We start from the raw sequence: 14,830 nt of genomic DNA, 5'->3' as shown, positions 1-14,830 counted from the left end.
GGCCAAGGCCACTGGCTGGCAGTGACCTGAAGAGGGGTTCAGAGGTGGCCCTGCAGAGTGGCATGAAGGGCCTTGGTACCAGTTCTCCAGGGCTCCACTGCGTCTGCAGGCAGGGGGAGGTGGGGAGCTCTGGCTCTGATGGTGTGCGTGCAGGTGTGCGTGTGTACGTGTGTATGCACACACACTGAAGACAAGCTCCAGCTGGGTCTGAAGCCAGGGTGACTGCAGATGCTGTGGTGGCCATGGCCGGGCCGTTTCCAGGGTCTTCAGGAAGTTCCACGAGGCAGTGCCTCACGCGCTTTGCTCTCCGGTGCCTGATCGGGATGGAGCCCGGCACCGGATGCAGCTCAGGCTAGGCCAGCACCCTACCCTGAGCTCCACCCCATCCTCAACCACCCTGTTCTGAGGTGCATAGCCGATCCCTCCTGGTGCGGCTGGACTCTCCCGGAGGCTTCTCCCCTCTGCATCCTGCAGTGGGCTTCTTTCTGCTCCGGCAGGCCGAGGTTGCTTCTTGCTGTACCCCGAGTCTGTGTGTAGCTGGGGAAGGGGCAGAGGGTGTTGCTCCCTCCCTGCCAAGGCATCAGGGAGTGGCCTGGGCACGGTGCTCAGTTGGTGGACTCAGAGAGGCAGACGCCAGGTGCAGGAGGAGACCCAGGGGACACCCACAGCGGCTGTCTGGGCCCTTGGGCCTTGGTGTTACATATGGCACCCAGTACTCTCTGGAGGCTGAAAAGACCCAGAATCAATCCATGGAAGAGGGGAGTCGCAAGGCCAGGCACGAGGGGCTGCCTGCCCTGGGGCAGGATCTAGTGGAGAGCTCCTGAGGGTGGGGGGCATCCAGCTGCTTCCTGACCTAAGGAACCTGCCCAGAAGCCCACAATGGGAGGCAACCCACTGTGCCCAAGGTCCCGGGTCCCTAGGGGACAGTCCTGCCCAGCTGGCTTGCGGATGTGTGGCTCAGGAATGCTTCCGTCAGCTCCCACAGTAGCGGTCAGGCCTAGAGGACAAGGCCACTGAGGGGTCTTTCTATGCTGCTTTTAAAGGCAGCCCGTGACAGTCATCTCCCGCCAGCCGTAGGCCAGGGCTGCTGGTCCCTGCTACCCAGGTTCATCTCATCTCTGGTCCCTCCAAAGGAAGGGGCTTTGGGCCTACCCCCCAGCCAGGCGGTAGCCATCCCCATCAAGCTCCAGAAGTACTTAAAAAATGTAAATTTAACAAACTGCATTTCTAAAATCACAAGTAGGGGTCATTTTACATATTTTATTGTGTAACAGCCATTAATGAAGTTTGGCCCCTGCAGCCACAATGGCCCAGAGACGGAAGTTCGACTCCTGCCCTCCGGGCGGGCCTGGCATGACACAGTGTCAATAAATCCCCCGGCAGGGTGAGGCCCAGCCAGCGAACACTACAGGGCAGGGCAGGTCCTGAAGGCTCCCAGGTGGAGCTGCTTCTGGTGCTAACGGGTCAGAAGATCCTGGGGACTCCTGGACACGAAGAGGCCCAAGGGAGTGGCCGAGACCTGCTGGCCTCCCCTTCCTGACCAAGCACCCATGCAGGTAGGATAGAAATGTGGGCCTGAGCTCCCTGCAACCCCCAACACACTCACACTCACGCACACGTGCCCTGTCTGATGCCCAGGAGGCCCAGGCCAGCTGCACTGCAGAGTGGCCGGCCAGCCTGGCTTCCCAGAGCACCTTCAGGGCACGATCACTTTTTTTGGGCTCCTTGTCCCACTGGGGCAAGTTCCCGTGTGGCTGCTGGGCTGTGCTGAGAGCTGGCTGCAGAGCAGTCCCGTGGCTGGGGCTCACAGGCACTGGAGGAGGAGGCTGCCCACCCTGCCCGGCCGGGAGAAGGCCAAGAGAGCCAGTCCCTCCTTCCAAAAGATAGATGTGCTGGCATCCTCAGGGGGGTGCACCAACCAGAAATGGGGGCTCCTTGAGTCTGTGGTTAGCACTAGGGCTGCTGACTTCCCCCCACTGAAGAGGGGCCAGCGGCTGTCCCCCACTTGAACCCACTGCCCAGACCTCCAGTGGGGTAGGCAGCAACACTGCTGAACTGGGGAGCTGTGTGCAGAGGCCAGCAGTGGCCCAGGGAGGGGTCCAGCAGAGAGGGAACAAAAGCCGGCCAGAGTCCTCTCAGGCCCCCTCCTCCACTTGCCCCATGCCAAGATGCTTAATCTCCAACTGCCTCTGGGCCAGTGCTGACCCCCAAGCAAACAGGGGCAGGCTTCCCGGGAGGGGAAGTGCTGGGGAAGTGCCTTAAAGAGGGCCCTGGTGAAGGGTCACCTGGAGTGGGCTTGGGGCAGGGCACTCTGACTGGAAGACACCACCCACTTCCCTCCATCTCCCAGGTTGGTTCAGAGTTGTGACCCAGAGTGACCAGGGCCAGGCTCCACGGGCAAAGTGGGCCTGGGAATCCCAAGGTGGGTTCTGAGGGCCAAGGAGGAGGCTGGGTCCAGCAGGGGAGGAGGGCCCACTGCAGCCTGAGGGCAGAGTCCCTGGAGAAAGCAGGGGAGAGGGCTTCCTCCTGAAATCCGCTGGGCTATTGTTACACTTTTCTGAGGCCAGGGAATGTTTCCAGGAGACGGTGACAACCAAAAAAAAAAAATAATAACGCCCCTCCCCCAGCAGCAGGAATTCTGGAAAAAACAGCTGCTGCCGTTATCCGCCCGCGGAAAAAACAAGGTCAGGCGCTGCGAAGATTTAATTTAAGGCGCTAGCCCGCAGCCCGCGGGCCACGCACGGCCTGCTTGTGTCCTCCCCGCGCGGGACTCCGGGCTGTCCCTGCGGCTGTGGAGGGCCAGGGACACCAGGCCTGGCTCCCAGCGTCGTAGCAGGGGTCTCAGGCCTGGTCTGAGTGGCCAGGGGCAGGGGTCAACTACGCCCATGCTGCTTTCCACCCTCCGCTTCTGGGGGGACAAAATCAGTCCTCAATAAAGCACGCCAAAATGGGAGGGGACGCGGCGGTCTGGGGAACAGGGCCGACCTTAATCAGAAGTGATGGCTGAGTGGGCCGTGGGCGCTGCGGGCCAGACCCGGGCGGGGCCACTCAGACCCTGGTCCTTGTCAGGCCGAGGCTTGAGAGGGCGGGCTCCGGGCGCTCAGAAACGGGGTGGCTGGGCCTGGGAAGTTCCTTGCGCCAACGCCCACTCCCCATGGGCCGCGCAGGGCAGGCCTGACCGGCTCGGGCGCGGCACACGGTGGGTGCTGGGAGTCCGGTAGTCGCTGCTGGCGGGGATGCAGCTATTTTGCACCACGCAGAGCCAGAGACGCCTGGTGAGAGCGAGCCTCCTTGTCCCCGTGCGCCGACGAGGGGAACCCCTGCGGTCGCCGGAGTGGACAGACCCGGGGCTAGCGCCAACGTTCCGGGCGACGCACAGCCGCGGGCCCGAAGCCGTTCCGCGTGCTCGCGGCCGGCCAGGCCTCCCAGCCCCCGCCCGCCTGGGCTCCAGTGTCCCTGGGAGACGTGGACGAACACCAGTAGTTCTTGGCATTTCCCAAACCGGGGGATTGGGGGCTAGCAGGAAGGACGGAGACGGGGAGGAGACGGGGTCGAACCCGTTGTTTTTTACTTTAAAATTACATATTTTATGTCACAATCGCTTTTCGTTAAGACCACAAACATCCAATTTGGCTTGGCGTAATAAAATCAGCCGGGGCTCCCTTAAACCGAGCCATTGCGGAGAATTAAGTTGTGAAATCTAATCTATTATATCCATAAAGGAGAATGCTTTCATTGTAAATTCAGGTTATAAAGAAACTATACCTGGGCCGCCAGCCTCCCTTTCAGATTTGCTACTTGAAGGCTTATCAAATTACTTCAAAATGTTGGGCTACCCTCTCCATATCTCATGGCAACAAAAATTAAATGTGGCAACATTTCTTTTAATAGTAAGAAAGGTCAGAAACAACTGCCACAACAAGATATAATTTAAAAAAAAAAGGCACCCCACCTCTAATCTACAGTGGGACGAGCCTACTGGTTTCCCAATTAATTCCAGTTTTAAAAAATCTGAACGTCACAAGACTTCAAGCTCTCCCCGGCTGCACGCGGGGAGGTATCTGGGTGCAGTCGCGAGTGGGTCGCACGTGGGCTGAGCAATCTCAGACACCTAGGCGGGGACCCGCACCGAGCTGCAGCAGAGCCCGGCGCGCCGCACACCTGCGGGGCCAGGCGCCTGGAAGTCCGCTCCCCGCTCCAGCGCGCCGCAGTGTCCAGGCCAGACAAAGGAGTCGCCAGCCAGGGGTTAATCCGCCCCTCACCCTTCTCCTAACTCCCCACCTCCTCACGTACTTTGAAACGGGAGAAACTGGCACCCTAATATTTATTTGGTTTTACAAACAGGGTGGAGACGCTTGTTGTCCTGCTTTGGATGAGGGTGGGCCCCTGGGCCACTTGCTGTCCAGGTCTCCCGCTCTCCTTCCCATACCTTCGTCCGTTTCTGAGAATTAAGTAACTCGGGGCTTGGGCCTGGGGGCGTCCTGGGCTGGCCAAAAGTCTGGGTCATCACGGGCTCTCCGCCCTCGCTCCGGAAGAGGGGTGTCTGGGGGCCGGCAGGAGGTGATCGATAAGTTTCTGAGTTCCCAGGGAACTGGAAGACTCGGCTTTGTCAGGCCTGCGAAAAAGATTTACGAGGCGGCAGCGGAGTGTCGGCCGGCTTCGCGCAGACCGCCGGCGCACCCCGTCTAATCTTTGATTTCCATCTAATTATTTTTTTCCTGCCACCTCCAACTCAGCGTCCAGAGAGGCGAACAAAGGGAGAATGGGGGATGGGGCCGCCAGGCCGCGCCGAGGGGTCGGTCTGCGGACCCCGCAACGCCCAGGCGCGCGCCCCGTGTCGCCCGGGGAGGGCTAGGGATGAGGGGTGACCGGACTGGGGCGGGAATCCTGGGGAAGCCCGCTCCGCCGCTGGGTGAGCGCCACGACCCTTCAGTGGGGCTCGGAGCCCAAGCGGCCCGCACCGCACGGGCAGGGCTCCCAGGGAGGGGTCCCGTAGGTGCCCTTGCGCGAGAGAAGGAAAAAAATCATTTCCCCTAACACGGCCATTGACCAGGCGGGGAGCGGTGAGGGCGGCCAGGCCCCTGGCAGAGGGAGACCGTGTTTCTTTTCTTGCAGCGCGGAAAAAGATCCGCCCAAGCGGGTAACAGAAGAAAACTTGCATTTTTCACTTTTGGGGAAAAAAATCCAAAATGTAAAATCATTTTATTGGTCACCATCAATAAGTCAACTAAAAATCGGGATAATTAGAGTGTGGGGAAATCGGGAACCATAAATCTGAGGACCTTTCCACTGGAGTAGGGACCCTTTACAGCTTGTTGGGTTTTATTTCGAGGGAAATGAGGTCTAGGGCTTTGGTGGACGCGGGTCTGCGCCCCGAGTGCCACGCAGGGCCTGGAAGAGACACAGCGGTTTTCGCCTGTAGCCCTTGTCCTCAGAGGGTGGCCATAGAAACCATGTGCTATGCCCCGAAGAGGGGACTTTGCGAAGCCCGGGCCCTTCCTCCTCAGCCCAGAAACCACTACTTGGAACGAACGGGTGAAGGGTCCCTGCCGCTAGGGCCAAGCACAGGGCCCAACCCGACTCTGGGAGGAGGCGTCACCTTCTTTTCCACCCACCTTGGAAAAGATATCAGGGTGTGCGCGGGGACTCCGGAAAAGAGGGACTTTAATACCGTGCTCCATTCGCTGGGGGGCTTTGCAACCCACAGCCCATCGGCCCCCTCCGCCCGGCCTTTTGTTCTAATCTATTGGGGGAGGGGAGGACACAACCACCCCCCTACACACAACCATCAAATCCCTTAATTTTCAATCTTCTGCAAAACAGCCAAAGACACATTTCACTGCATGGGGGTTTTTAATCCCACCGGTTGGAAGCCAATTTTCCAATTTCCTACATAGCTTCTGAAATAGCCTTCTAACAAAATCGCTCCAAGAAAACATCATCTAAAGTCCAATTAATCAGGTAAGGAAATAGGGGAAGGTTCTCGCTCAGTTGAGTCTAATTTTTTGAGGGGGAGAAAGAGTAAGTGAATTCTTTTATTTTTAGTAGTGGGGATTGAACCCAGGGCCTCGTGCTCCACCGCTCCACCAGTGAGGTACATCCCCCGCCTTTCTCTTTTTATTTTCAGACAGGGTTTCGCTGCGTTGTCGAGGCCGACTTCGACTTTCCATCCTCCGTCCTCAGCCTCCCGAGTAGCTGGAATTTCAGACGTGCGCCACCAGGCCGGGCTGAATTCTCTTTCTTAAGAAACCCGAAATAAAAGCGGCCCTTTTCCTTCAACGCTCCCCAATCTTCCCCTTTGTTGTAAAAACCCCGTTCCTAAGAACGTGGGCGGGGAGAAGTGCAGGTCCACATTCAGAAGAGTTCTACCCCTGAAACTACTCTCCAAGGGTTTCTTTTGTTTGAAGTGGGCATGGGGGAGGGGAAGGAGCCTGCTGCAGGCCGGCCACCCGCCGCCTGACCAAAAAAAAAAAAAAAAAAAAAAGAAGCCAAAGCCCAAGGACCTCGCCTAACTCTGAGAGTCGTGCGGGTCAGGAGAGGCTCCTTCCAGGACAAGAGGAGCTGCCCGCCCTATAGGAGTCAAGGTTGAGTCTCACCCATCTCGAGCTTCCCCCGTTCCCCACCCCCCAAATTCCCTGAGCGTCCCAGCTCTAGAATCCGGATTTCCAGAGGGTGGGGTATGGGACGACTGCGGAAACAAAGCCTGGTACTCCCTGCTCAGAGGCCGAGGCAGGACACATGGTGTCCTTGGCCAATTAAAAGGGATCGGGAAAAAGAGGACACGCATTCCCAAAGGGGCCCAGCTCCGAACCTCAGGTGAGGGTGGAGGAGCGCGGCGGTGGAAGCTCCAGAAACTCGGAGCTGGAGTCTACCCCGCGTCCCGCCGCCTTCTCTGCACCCAGCAAAAAGACATGTTTGCAGCGAAGGCTCTTACACATCAGCCGGGGTTTTATTCGTTCCCTCCCGGAGCGCGCTCTGGGCGCGCGAGAAACAAGGAAAGCGCACGTACCTGGAGGCACTCCGAGGGCGGCCTCGCGGGCCCTCCGCTAGTGAGGGGGCCCCCAGAAGCCACTCCCCGCCAGGCTGGCCGCCCCACGGCCTGTCCCTCCCTCCCCGGCGACGCACTCCCGCGGAGCCAACTCTCCAGGAGCGCGGGGAGCCAGAGATCCGGCCAGCCGTGGCCGGCGCGGCACCCATTCCTAGCGCCCGGGAAGCCACCTCTTGTTCCGCGATCGGTGTAGGGGATCCCCGCGGCCCAGCGTGTCCGGAGGGCACTCCGAGGCTCGGGAGCGGTGCTTCCAGGAGCGGGGCTGCGGTTCCGGCTGCAGGTCCGAGCTCGGGCGCGGCCTTGTGCGTCCGGGCTCCAGCGTTCCGGACGGTTAGGCTGCGGAGACCGACGCGAAGCCCTCAGGGAAGATGAGGCGGCGGCGGCAGCGGCCGTGGCCCGGGCAGAAGCCCCGGGGCGGGAGGGGTGCAGGGCGGAGGGGCGGGCGCGCGGGCAGGATTCCCGCGCCCCGCGGCCGCCGCCCTCCGGGGGCGTCGGGCCCCACCCACGTGGGGGCCCCGCCCCTGCAGCCCCGCCTCCGCGAGAGCAGCCCGCCCCCGCCCGAATCTCTCGGGCGCACTCGCGCCGCAGTCTGCGCGGGCCCGCGCTCGGACCCCGCCCAATCGCCTCCCGCCTCGGTCGCTCCCTTTGTCTGGGCCTCGGGCGCGGGCCAATAGGATCGTGCGGGAGGGCAGTCGGTGAGCAGTTTGGCCAATGGGAGGGATCGAAGGCGTGGCGATGGGCGGTGCTGCGGCTGCCACCCTCGGTCCCGCGAGCGCTGCTGGACCCTGGTGCAGAGGCCCTGGTGGCTGTGCACCGCTGAGCGAGTGCGGGAATGTGGCCGCAGCGGGCTTCTGCGTTTCTGAATACCCCTTCACTATTGGAAGGCGCTCCTGAACCAGGAGGGACGTGGGAGGGGATGACGTCGCAGCTGCGGGAGCGGGACGGCGTCTTGAACAGGGTCAGTCCAGAGGCTTAAGAGGGCTTGGCTTAGGACAGCCTAATGTGCCTGCGGCGCACCCTGCGGCGCCCATGACTTTGAGGACGTGCAAAGGGAAATGCAGGAGATGCCACCTCCGCCTCGGAGGGAAGGAGGGTGCCCGGCGTTCTGAGCACCCGGGAGTCTGGGGGCCGAGGGTTTTAGAGGTTCTCAGGTCCTGAGCCTTACAAGGGGCCCTGGAATTGGTGACTGCTACCTCAGGTTCTCCTGAGCAGCGACCCCAACCCTCTGAGCTTGGAAGGAAATGTCAGGAATCTGAGCCATTACCCAGGGACTCAGACCCAAGTGGACCACAGCCAGGCTGCGCAGCCTGCTGCTCTGTCCTCCCTGCAGCAGCACAGACCCTGGACAAGGGGATGAAGGTAGGGCCTCACCAGTACCCTCGCCCATCCCTGGCAGACAGCGATGGGCAGCGTGGGTGGAGATAAACCCCCAAGACTGAGTTGTGACTTCTCTAACAGAAACCTGCATAAGCAGTCTCTCCTGTTTCCAGACAGAGGGCTTTGGTCATTGCCTGTCCTGTGCATCTTCTGGAAAGTAGCAGACACACTTTTAGTTCCATGAGAAGGAGAATCCACAACCTGTGGGTGTCCAGTGGTCCCAGGCCTCAGGAAAGGTGTTTTTTCAATCTTTTTCCTTGGTTGGTAGCACTGATTATTCCAGCATCCTGCAAACTTTAGCCCCAACAAAGTCATAAACCAAGACAGAAATGGAAGCAGGGCCATTTGGTTGGTTCAGATTGACACTACTGGGTGCAGACATTGTGAGGGGCCTCCCCTGTGGGGCCTGATGCCTGTGTCCTGGGTGAGCTGAATCCTGGACATAAGTAAGCTGCATCATGGTACAGGAGACAGCACTAAGGGAGACAGGCTGGTGACAAACATCCCAAGACCTGCAGCACTGGACCTGAGAATTCTCAAGTCCCCTGCACTGTTGACATTAAAGTCACCAGTTCCCTGTCAAAGTCACTAGACAGTCCCTGGTGCCCCTCTAAGTCTCCACCTTAATGTTCCTCCATAAGGGAGTTCCCAAGGTGAGCACCCAATCAGGCTCCAAAAGGCTGACAGCAGTCCAGAATGTAGTGAGTACCTGGCAGCAGCCACACCTGTCCCAGCCTGGTTGCAATCCACAGACCCCCATCAATATGGTCTTGAAGATGCAGCTCCGAGGGATTAAGCATATAAGGCCTGAGACTCGAATGCATTTAGAGACTGCAGAGGAATTGAATCAAGATAGTGTCTAGACAATTCTTAACAGTCTCCCTTCCCACCTTCAATCCCCGTAAATGATAGAAAAAATTTAAAATCCATTATAACTAGACAACAGAAGGGTGCCTGGGGAAATGGGTGGGGGCCTTGCTGTGGCCGGAGAGAGGAAGCCACAGCCTTAGGACACAGAGGGAAGATTTCCAACAGGGATGGTAGCTGTGAGGGCACCTGCTCAGAGACGGCGCCACAGCAGAGGGCCCTGGGTTGGCTGCTGGGTGATGGGCAGGGGTGTCTGAGGGGATTCAGCCTCACCCCTGGCTGTGCTCAGGAAGAGGCGGTGGACGGAGAAGAAACCTCACTGGCAAATAACTCCTGAAGAACAGGGGTTCCCCTGTCCTCAAATACCGCACTGGTCACTCCAGCAGCCTACAAGGGCCGACCACACACCTCAAGGCAACTGACCACTTGCTGATAGACACAGAGAACCTCATACAAAGAGGAGCACAAGCTAGAATCGCCGCTGGGGAGAAGCACCCAAACCTGTAGGTCAGACTGAGCTCCCAGGCTCCCACTGGCACCAGGTCCCTCCCTCCCCAGGGGGCTAGACCACACTTGCCAGGTTACCTTGCAAAGACTGTGGCCATGTGGCCAGCGCCCAACTGAGGAAACAGATCCGCCTCTGTACTTGGCCCACACCCCTCCACAGCTGCTCCCTCCCAGGAGAGCCCAGGTGGCAACACCCAAGGCCACCCTGGAAGCCTCAGGAGGACAGCAAGACCACGATCAGCCAGGCCCCAGGTGACCACAGCCACCAAGGCCAGATTGGAACCCAGCTACAGTTCTCAAAAGAAACCCATTTCCCTTCTGCTTAGGGTGTTATGCCAAGTTCTATTACGTCTGGGCAATTAAACTTAGATCTGCAGGGCATAGCGACGTCCTCTTTTCATCCCAATGACTCAGGAGGCTGAGTCAAGAGAATTGCAAGTTCTAGACCAGCCTCAGCAAGTTAGCAAGACCCGACTCAAAAGGGCTGGGATGTTGCTGAGTGTTAGGGTGCTCCTGGGTTCAGTTCCCAGTACCAATAAGTGAATAAGTAAAATATCTGTCTTAGTTAGATCTTTAGTCCCAGCTCTTTCTCTCTTTCACAGTCCTGGGCATTGAACCTAGGGGCACTCTGAGCTACACCCCAGAATCGTTCTCTTTTATTTTGAAACAGGGTCTCGCTAAGTTGCCCGGGCTGTCCTTGAACTTCAGATCCTCCTGCCTCAGCCTACCAAGTGGCTGGGATTACAGTTGTGCAACACTGTGCCTGACTCTTGCTCACAGTTCCTGAATTTTACGTCCACCTCCTTCCTGTGGCCTTTGGGAAGGCAGCGTTGGGCTTGGCAGAGTGGCTGGCTCTGGCCAGTGTGCTCTTACCCATTGTGAAGTGGGGGCAAAGGTTTGGAATTTGCTGTCCAATTTGGCCTTGTTCTCTTGAATGCCTGGAGTCCACCATGAGAAGACTGCACCCATGGAGGAATGGAGAACAGACAAGATGCTAATTAATAGGAAGTTATTTGTTATCAGTAAAAGAGTAGAGTCCAGAGCAGATCTTAGCCTACCCTGTGTCCAGTAGCCAGGGTCCACACTGGCTTGGCGAAGCTCGGCCAGCCCGTAGGCCTGTGGGTGTGAGAATCAGCGTTGTTGTTTTAAGCCACTTTGTGTAGTGCACTAAACAGCATTGTGGTGACAGCTGACTAAGATGCCAGCCCTGATACAGAAGTCGGCATGCAGGGCCCAGGGCCACCCTAGGCTATGTGCATTGATGTAGCCGTTGAGTTGAGGATGATGGAGCAAGCCAGACGAGGGGTGGGAAAGAGCCAGAATGTGGGTGTGGTGGGCTGACTCTTGCGGCCTTGCCAGAGTGTCATGAGAAAGACAAGTACCCCAGGGGTGTGCACCCAGGTGGGAAGAGCCACTGTTTCTACCTCAAACAGAAAGAGAAGAGTTAGTTATTGCTTTGAGTCCTGCCACAATGACAGCCCAGCCAAATAAGAGGGCTCAGCCTGTGGCAGGGTTCAGAGTAAGGATCAGCTTGCAGAGGAGGGGAGCAGATCGTTGGACACATCGTGGGCTGTCCTTTGGACCAGGGGACAGGCATCTGGACCCAGTGAGAGGCTTCACATATCCTAGCAGTGCCAGGCTTTGGGCTGGGTTTTCTCCCTGTGAGACCCTTTTCACATGGTGTAAGAAGCGTGGGTGCTTCTGGGTATCTGAAGGCGAGAGGTCAGACAGACAGACACCTAGCTGCCACCAAGAGCTGCTGCCCCTTCTCATGGGGCCCTGGCTGCATTACATTCCCAGGGTCCTTTACGGTAAATGTGGCGTAAGTGCTGGTTTCAGACACACTTGAGCTCCTGGGAGCCTTTGTGGCTCCCCCACCCCACGATGCCAGCGGGGACAATCACTTACAGAAGCCACACTGAGGGTGGCAATGCAGTCGACAGCTCTGGGACCCTGGGTGGCTGTGAGGAACATCCTTCCTCCCACCCAGGGGGATGCTGCTGCTGCCCCTGAACCCCCACATTTCCAAACACACCACTGATATCTTAGGAGAAAAGAAGATTGTTCTGAAAAAATCAAGGACCTGGGACCAGAGGTGTAGCTCAGCGGTACAGTATGTGTTCAGCATGCATAAGGCCCTGGGTTCAACCCCAAGGCCAAAAGAGAAAAAATCGAAAATAAGAAGAAAACAGGGCTGGGGATGTGGCTCAAGTGGTAGCGCGCTCGCCTGGCATGCGTGCGGCCCGGGTTCGATCCTCAGCACCACATACCAACAAAGATGTTGTGTCCGCCGAGAACTAAAAAATAAATATTAAAAAAAAAAACTCTCTCTCTCTCTCTCTCTCTCTCTCTCTCTCTCTCTCTCTCTCTCTCTCTCCTCTCTCACTCTCTCTTTAAAAAAAAAAAAAGAAGAAAACATAATAAAAGAATAAGGGGAAGTGAATGCCCACATGATTTTTTGCTTTCTTCCTTATGATTTTATGAGTCATTCAAAAATTTTCGAGAATATAATAGACATTTAAAAACACAGTAAAATCATGTTTGTGTGAGAAAATTAGAACAATTTAATAAGAAAGTCTCCAAAGGCCGAGGTTGTGGCTCAGTGGCAGAACACTTGCCTCTCACATGTGAGGCCCTGGGTTCCATCCTCAGCACCACAGGAAAATAAATAAACAAAATAAAGATAATGTGTACATGTGTAATTAAAAAAAAAAAAAACTTTCCAAAAGTCAGCTGGATCTCGCTTGCTCTTCTTTTTTTTCTGTGTGTGTGTGTGTGTGTGCGTGTGTGTGTCTACAGATCATACGCAGAGCCTCATGCACACTAGGCCAGTGCTCTACCACTGAGCTGCAGCCCAGCCCCGAGTCAGCTAGATATCCTGGGAAATAAAAACTGGGTGTTAGCTGGGCACAGTGGTGTACAACAGTAATCCCAGTGCCGTGGAGGCTGAGGCAGAAGGATCTCAAATTCAAGGCCAGCCTCAGCAACTTAGCAAGTGCCCCCCCCTTTTTTTTCTTTTTTTAAATATATTTTTTTAGTTGTAGTTAGACACAATACCTGTATTTTATTTATTTATTTTTATGTGGTGCTGAGGAGTGAACCCAGTGCCTCACACGTTGGAGGCAAGTGCTCTACTGCTGAGCCACAACCCCAGCCGCAGCAAGGGGCCAGGCACAGTGGCACACGCCTGTAATCCCAGTGGCTCAGGAGGCCAAGGCAGGAGGATCTCAAATTCAAAGCCAGCCTCAGCAATTTAGAGAGATGCTGAGCAACTCAGTGAGACCTTGTCTCTAATAAAATACAAAATAGGGCTAGGGATGCGGCTTAGTGGTGAGCACCCTGGGTTCAATCCCCAGTTCCGGAAAGCAAAAATCATGGTTTTAAAGCAAAAACTGCCCAATTAGACCAAGGAGTGGACTGGCTCCACTCAAGCCATGGCCGCTATGATCCTACGTCTTCTACGTATGTAAAGACAGTATTCCTCTGGGGGGGCTGGGGGGGCCCTGGGTCTGATCCCCAGCACCACATAAACATGAATAAATAAAGATATTGTGTCCAACTACAACTGACGGATTAAATAAATAACCACCACCACCACCCAGCATCCCGGCGGGCTGGAAGGTGACGATTCTCCAGAGCACAGAGTGAAAGGTGAAGCGAGAGAGGGGCCCCAGGTCGAGAGCCACCCGGGGAGAGGGAAGAGGCAGGCTGTTAAGGAGCAAGGCCGAGGGACTCCAGGATGGCCCCGGGGCCTCCCCAGGAAGCCACACCCCAGCCCTGCTCACCTTTTATTCATTCATTCATTTACTTATTTTCTATTTTAAAAGGCCAGGGAGAAAGACAAAAGTTCCCCGTGGGGGAAACAGGTACCTTCAGAGGAAGACAGGAAGAGCCCAGCCCGAGGGGCTGCCTCCTGGAATTCAAAAGCGGTGGAGGGGCCCCTTCAGGGCTCTGAGGGACACTTCCAAGCCTGTAATTCTGTGCCAGGCTCATAGCCATTCAGTGATGAAGAAAAACAAACACTGTTCTTGGTTGTGCCAAGTATGCAGGGAGTTTATCTCCAACAAATACCAGCTCAAGCAATTGCTTGATCAGGTACTCCAGCAAAAAATAGATAAATAAGTAAACCCAAGAGGGAGACCAGGGCCACGCGGGCTGGCGAGACGTTTTCATCAGAAGACACACGCCTGAAAACACGCTCAGCAGTCGGAGAGGTGGAGCCAGATGGCCCCAGCATGGGCGGCCGTGGGGAGCAGGGAAACAAAGCTCCGAGGGTCCGTGTCTCATCCACGGGATTGCACAGGTCTGAATTACCTCTAGACAGGGGGACGAAGAGGTGAATTCAAGATGATGATAAACCAATGTTTCTGAACTCAGAATTGAACTCAGAGACAACCAACCACTGAGCTACATCCCCAGCCCTATTTTGTATTTTATTTAGAGACAGGGTCTTGCTGGATTGCTTAGGGCCTCACTGAGTTGCTGAGGTTGGCTTTGAACTCACTCACAATCCTCCTGCCTGAGCCTCCGTGCACCACCATGCCTGGCGACAGTAAAAATCTCAGCTGTAAAGCCTGGGTGGGGCTCAGCAGTAGAGGGCTTGCTTAGCATGCATGAAGCCCCGGTTCCAGCCCCAGCCCCAGCCCCACGAAATAATTAATTAATTAACTCACCACTAGATAAATAGAGTGTGATGTAAGCCTTCAACCACGGGTAACAGGCAACCTGATGTATCTGATGAAAGCAGGGAATCGGGCTCTTGCAGGGAACAGGGACAGCAAGAAAACATGCGATAGACCCCAGAGCTGGACTGCAGGGGATGTCTAAGGCACTGGTAATCACAACGTGCTAATGGGTTAGTCCTGCCTTCAGAGGCACACACTGGGCACGGGTGAGAAGTCAGCACTTTCTTTTTTTTAAAGAGAGAGAGAGAAGCTTTTTTGTAAATGCCTTTATTTTTATGTGGTGCTGAGAATCGAACCCAGGTCTCGCGAGGGCTAGGCGAGGGCTCTTCCGCTGAGCCACAATCCC

At 56.4% G+C, this 14,830-nt stretch overlaps 1 protein-coding gene across 1 annotated transcript; it reads right to left on the bottom strand.

The window, feature by feature from the left end:
- Positions 1–1,240: 1,240 nt before the first annotated feature.
- Positions 1,241–11,773, bottom strand: LOC110598858 (uncharacterized). The gene is made up of 4 exons (XM_078040980.1): positions 11,708–11,773; positions 10,858–10,915; positions 7,010–8,019; positions 1,241–4,615 (listed from the first exon to the last, which is right to left on the bottom strand). The coding sequence occupies exons 1-4, from the start codon at positions 11,771–11,773 to the stop codon at positions 4,610–4,612; spliced, it is 1,140 nt and encodes a 379-aa protein (XP_077897106.1). The 3' UTR covers positions 1,241–4,609.
- Positions 11,774–14,830: the final 3,057 nt, after the last annotated feature.

The sequence above is a fragment of the Ictidomys tridecemlineatus genome, chromosome 3 (genome assembly GCF_052094955.1).
Source record: "Ictidomys tridecemlineatus isolate mIctTri1 chromosome 3, mIctTri1.hap1, whole genome shotgun sequence".
NCBI lineage: Eukaryota > Metazoa > Chordata > Mammalia > Rodentia > Sciuridae > Ictidomys > Ictidomys tridecemlineatus.
Note: the sequence above shows the minus strand (reverse complement) of the source record. Positions and strands in the feature narration are given on the sequence as shown.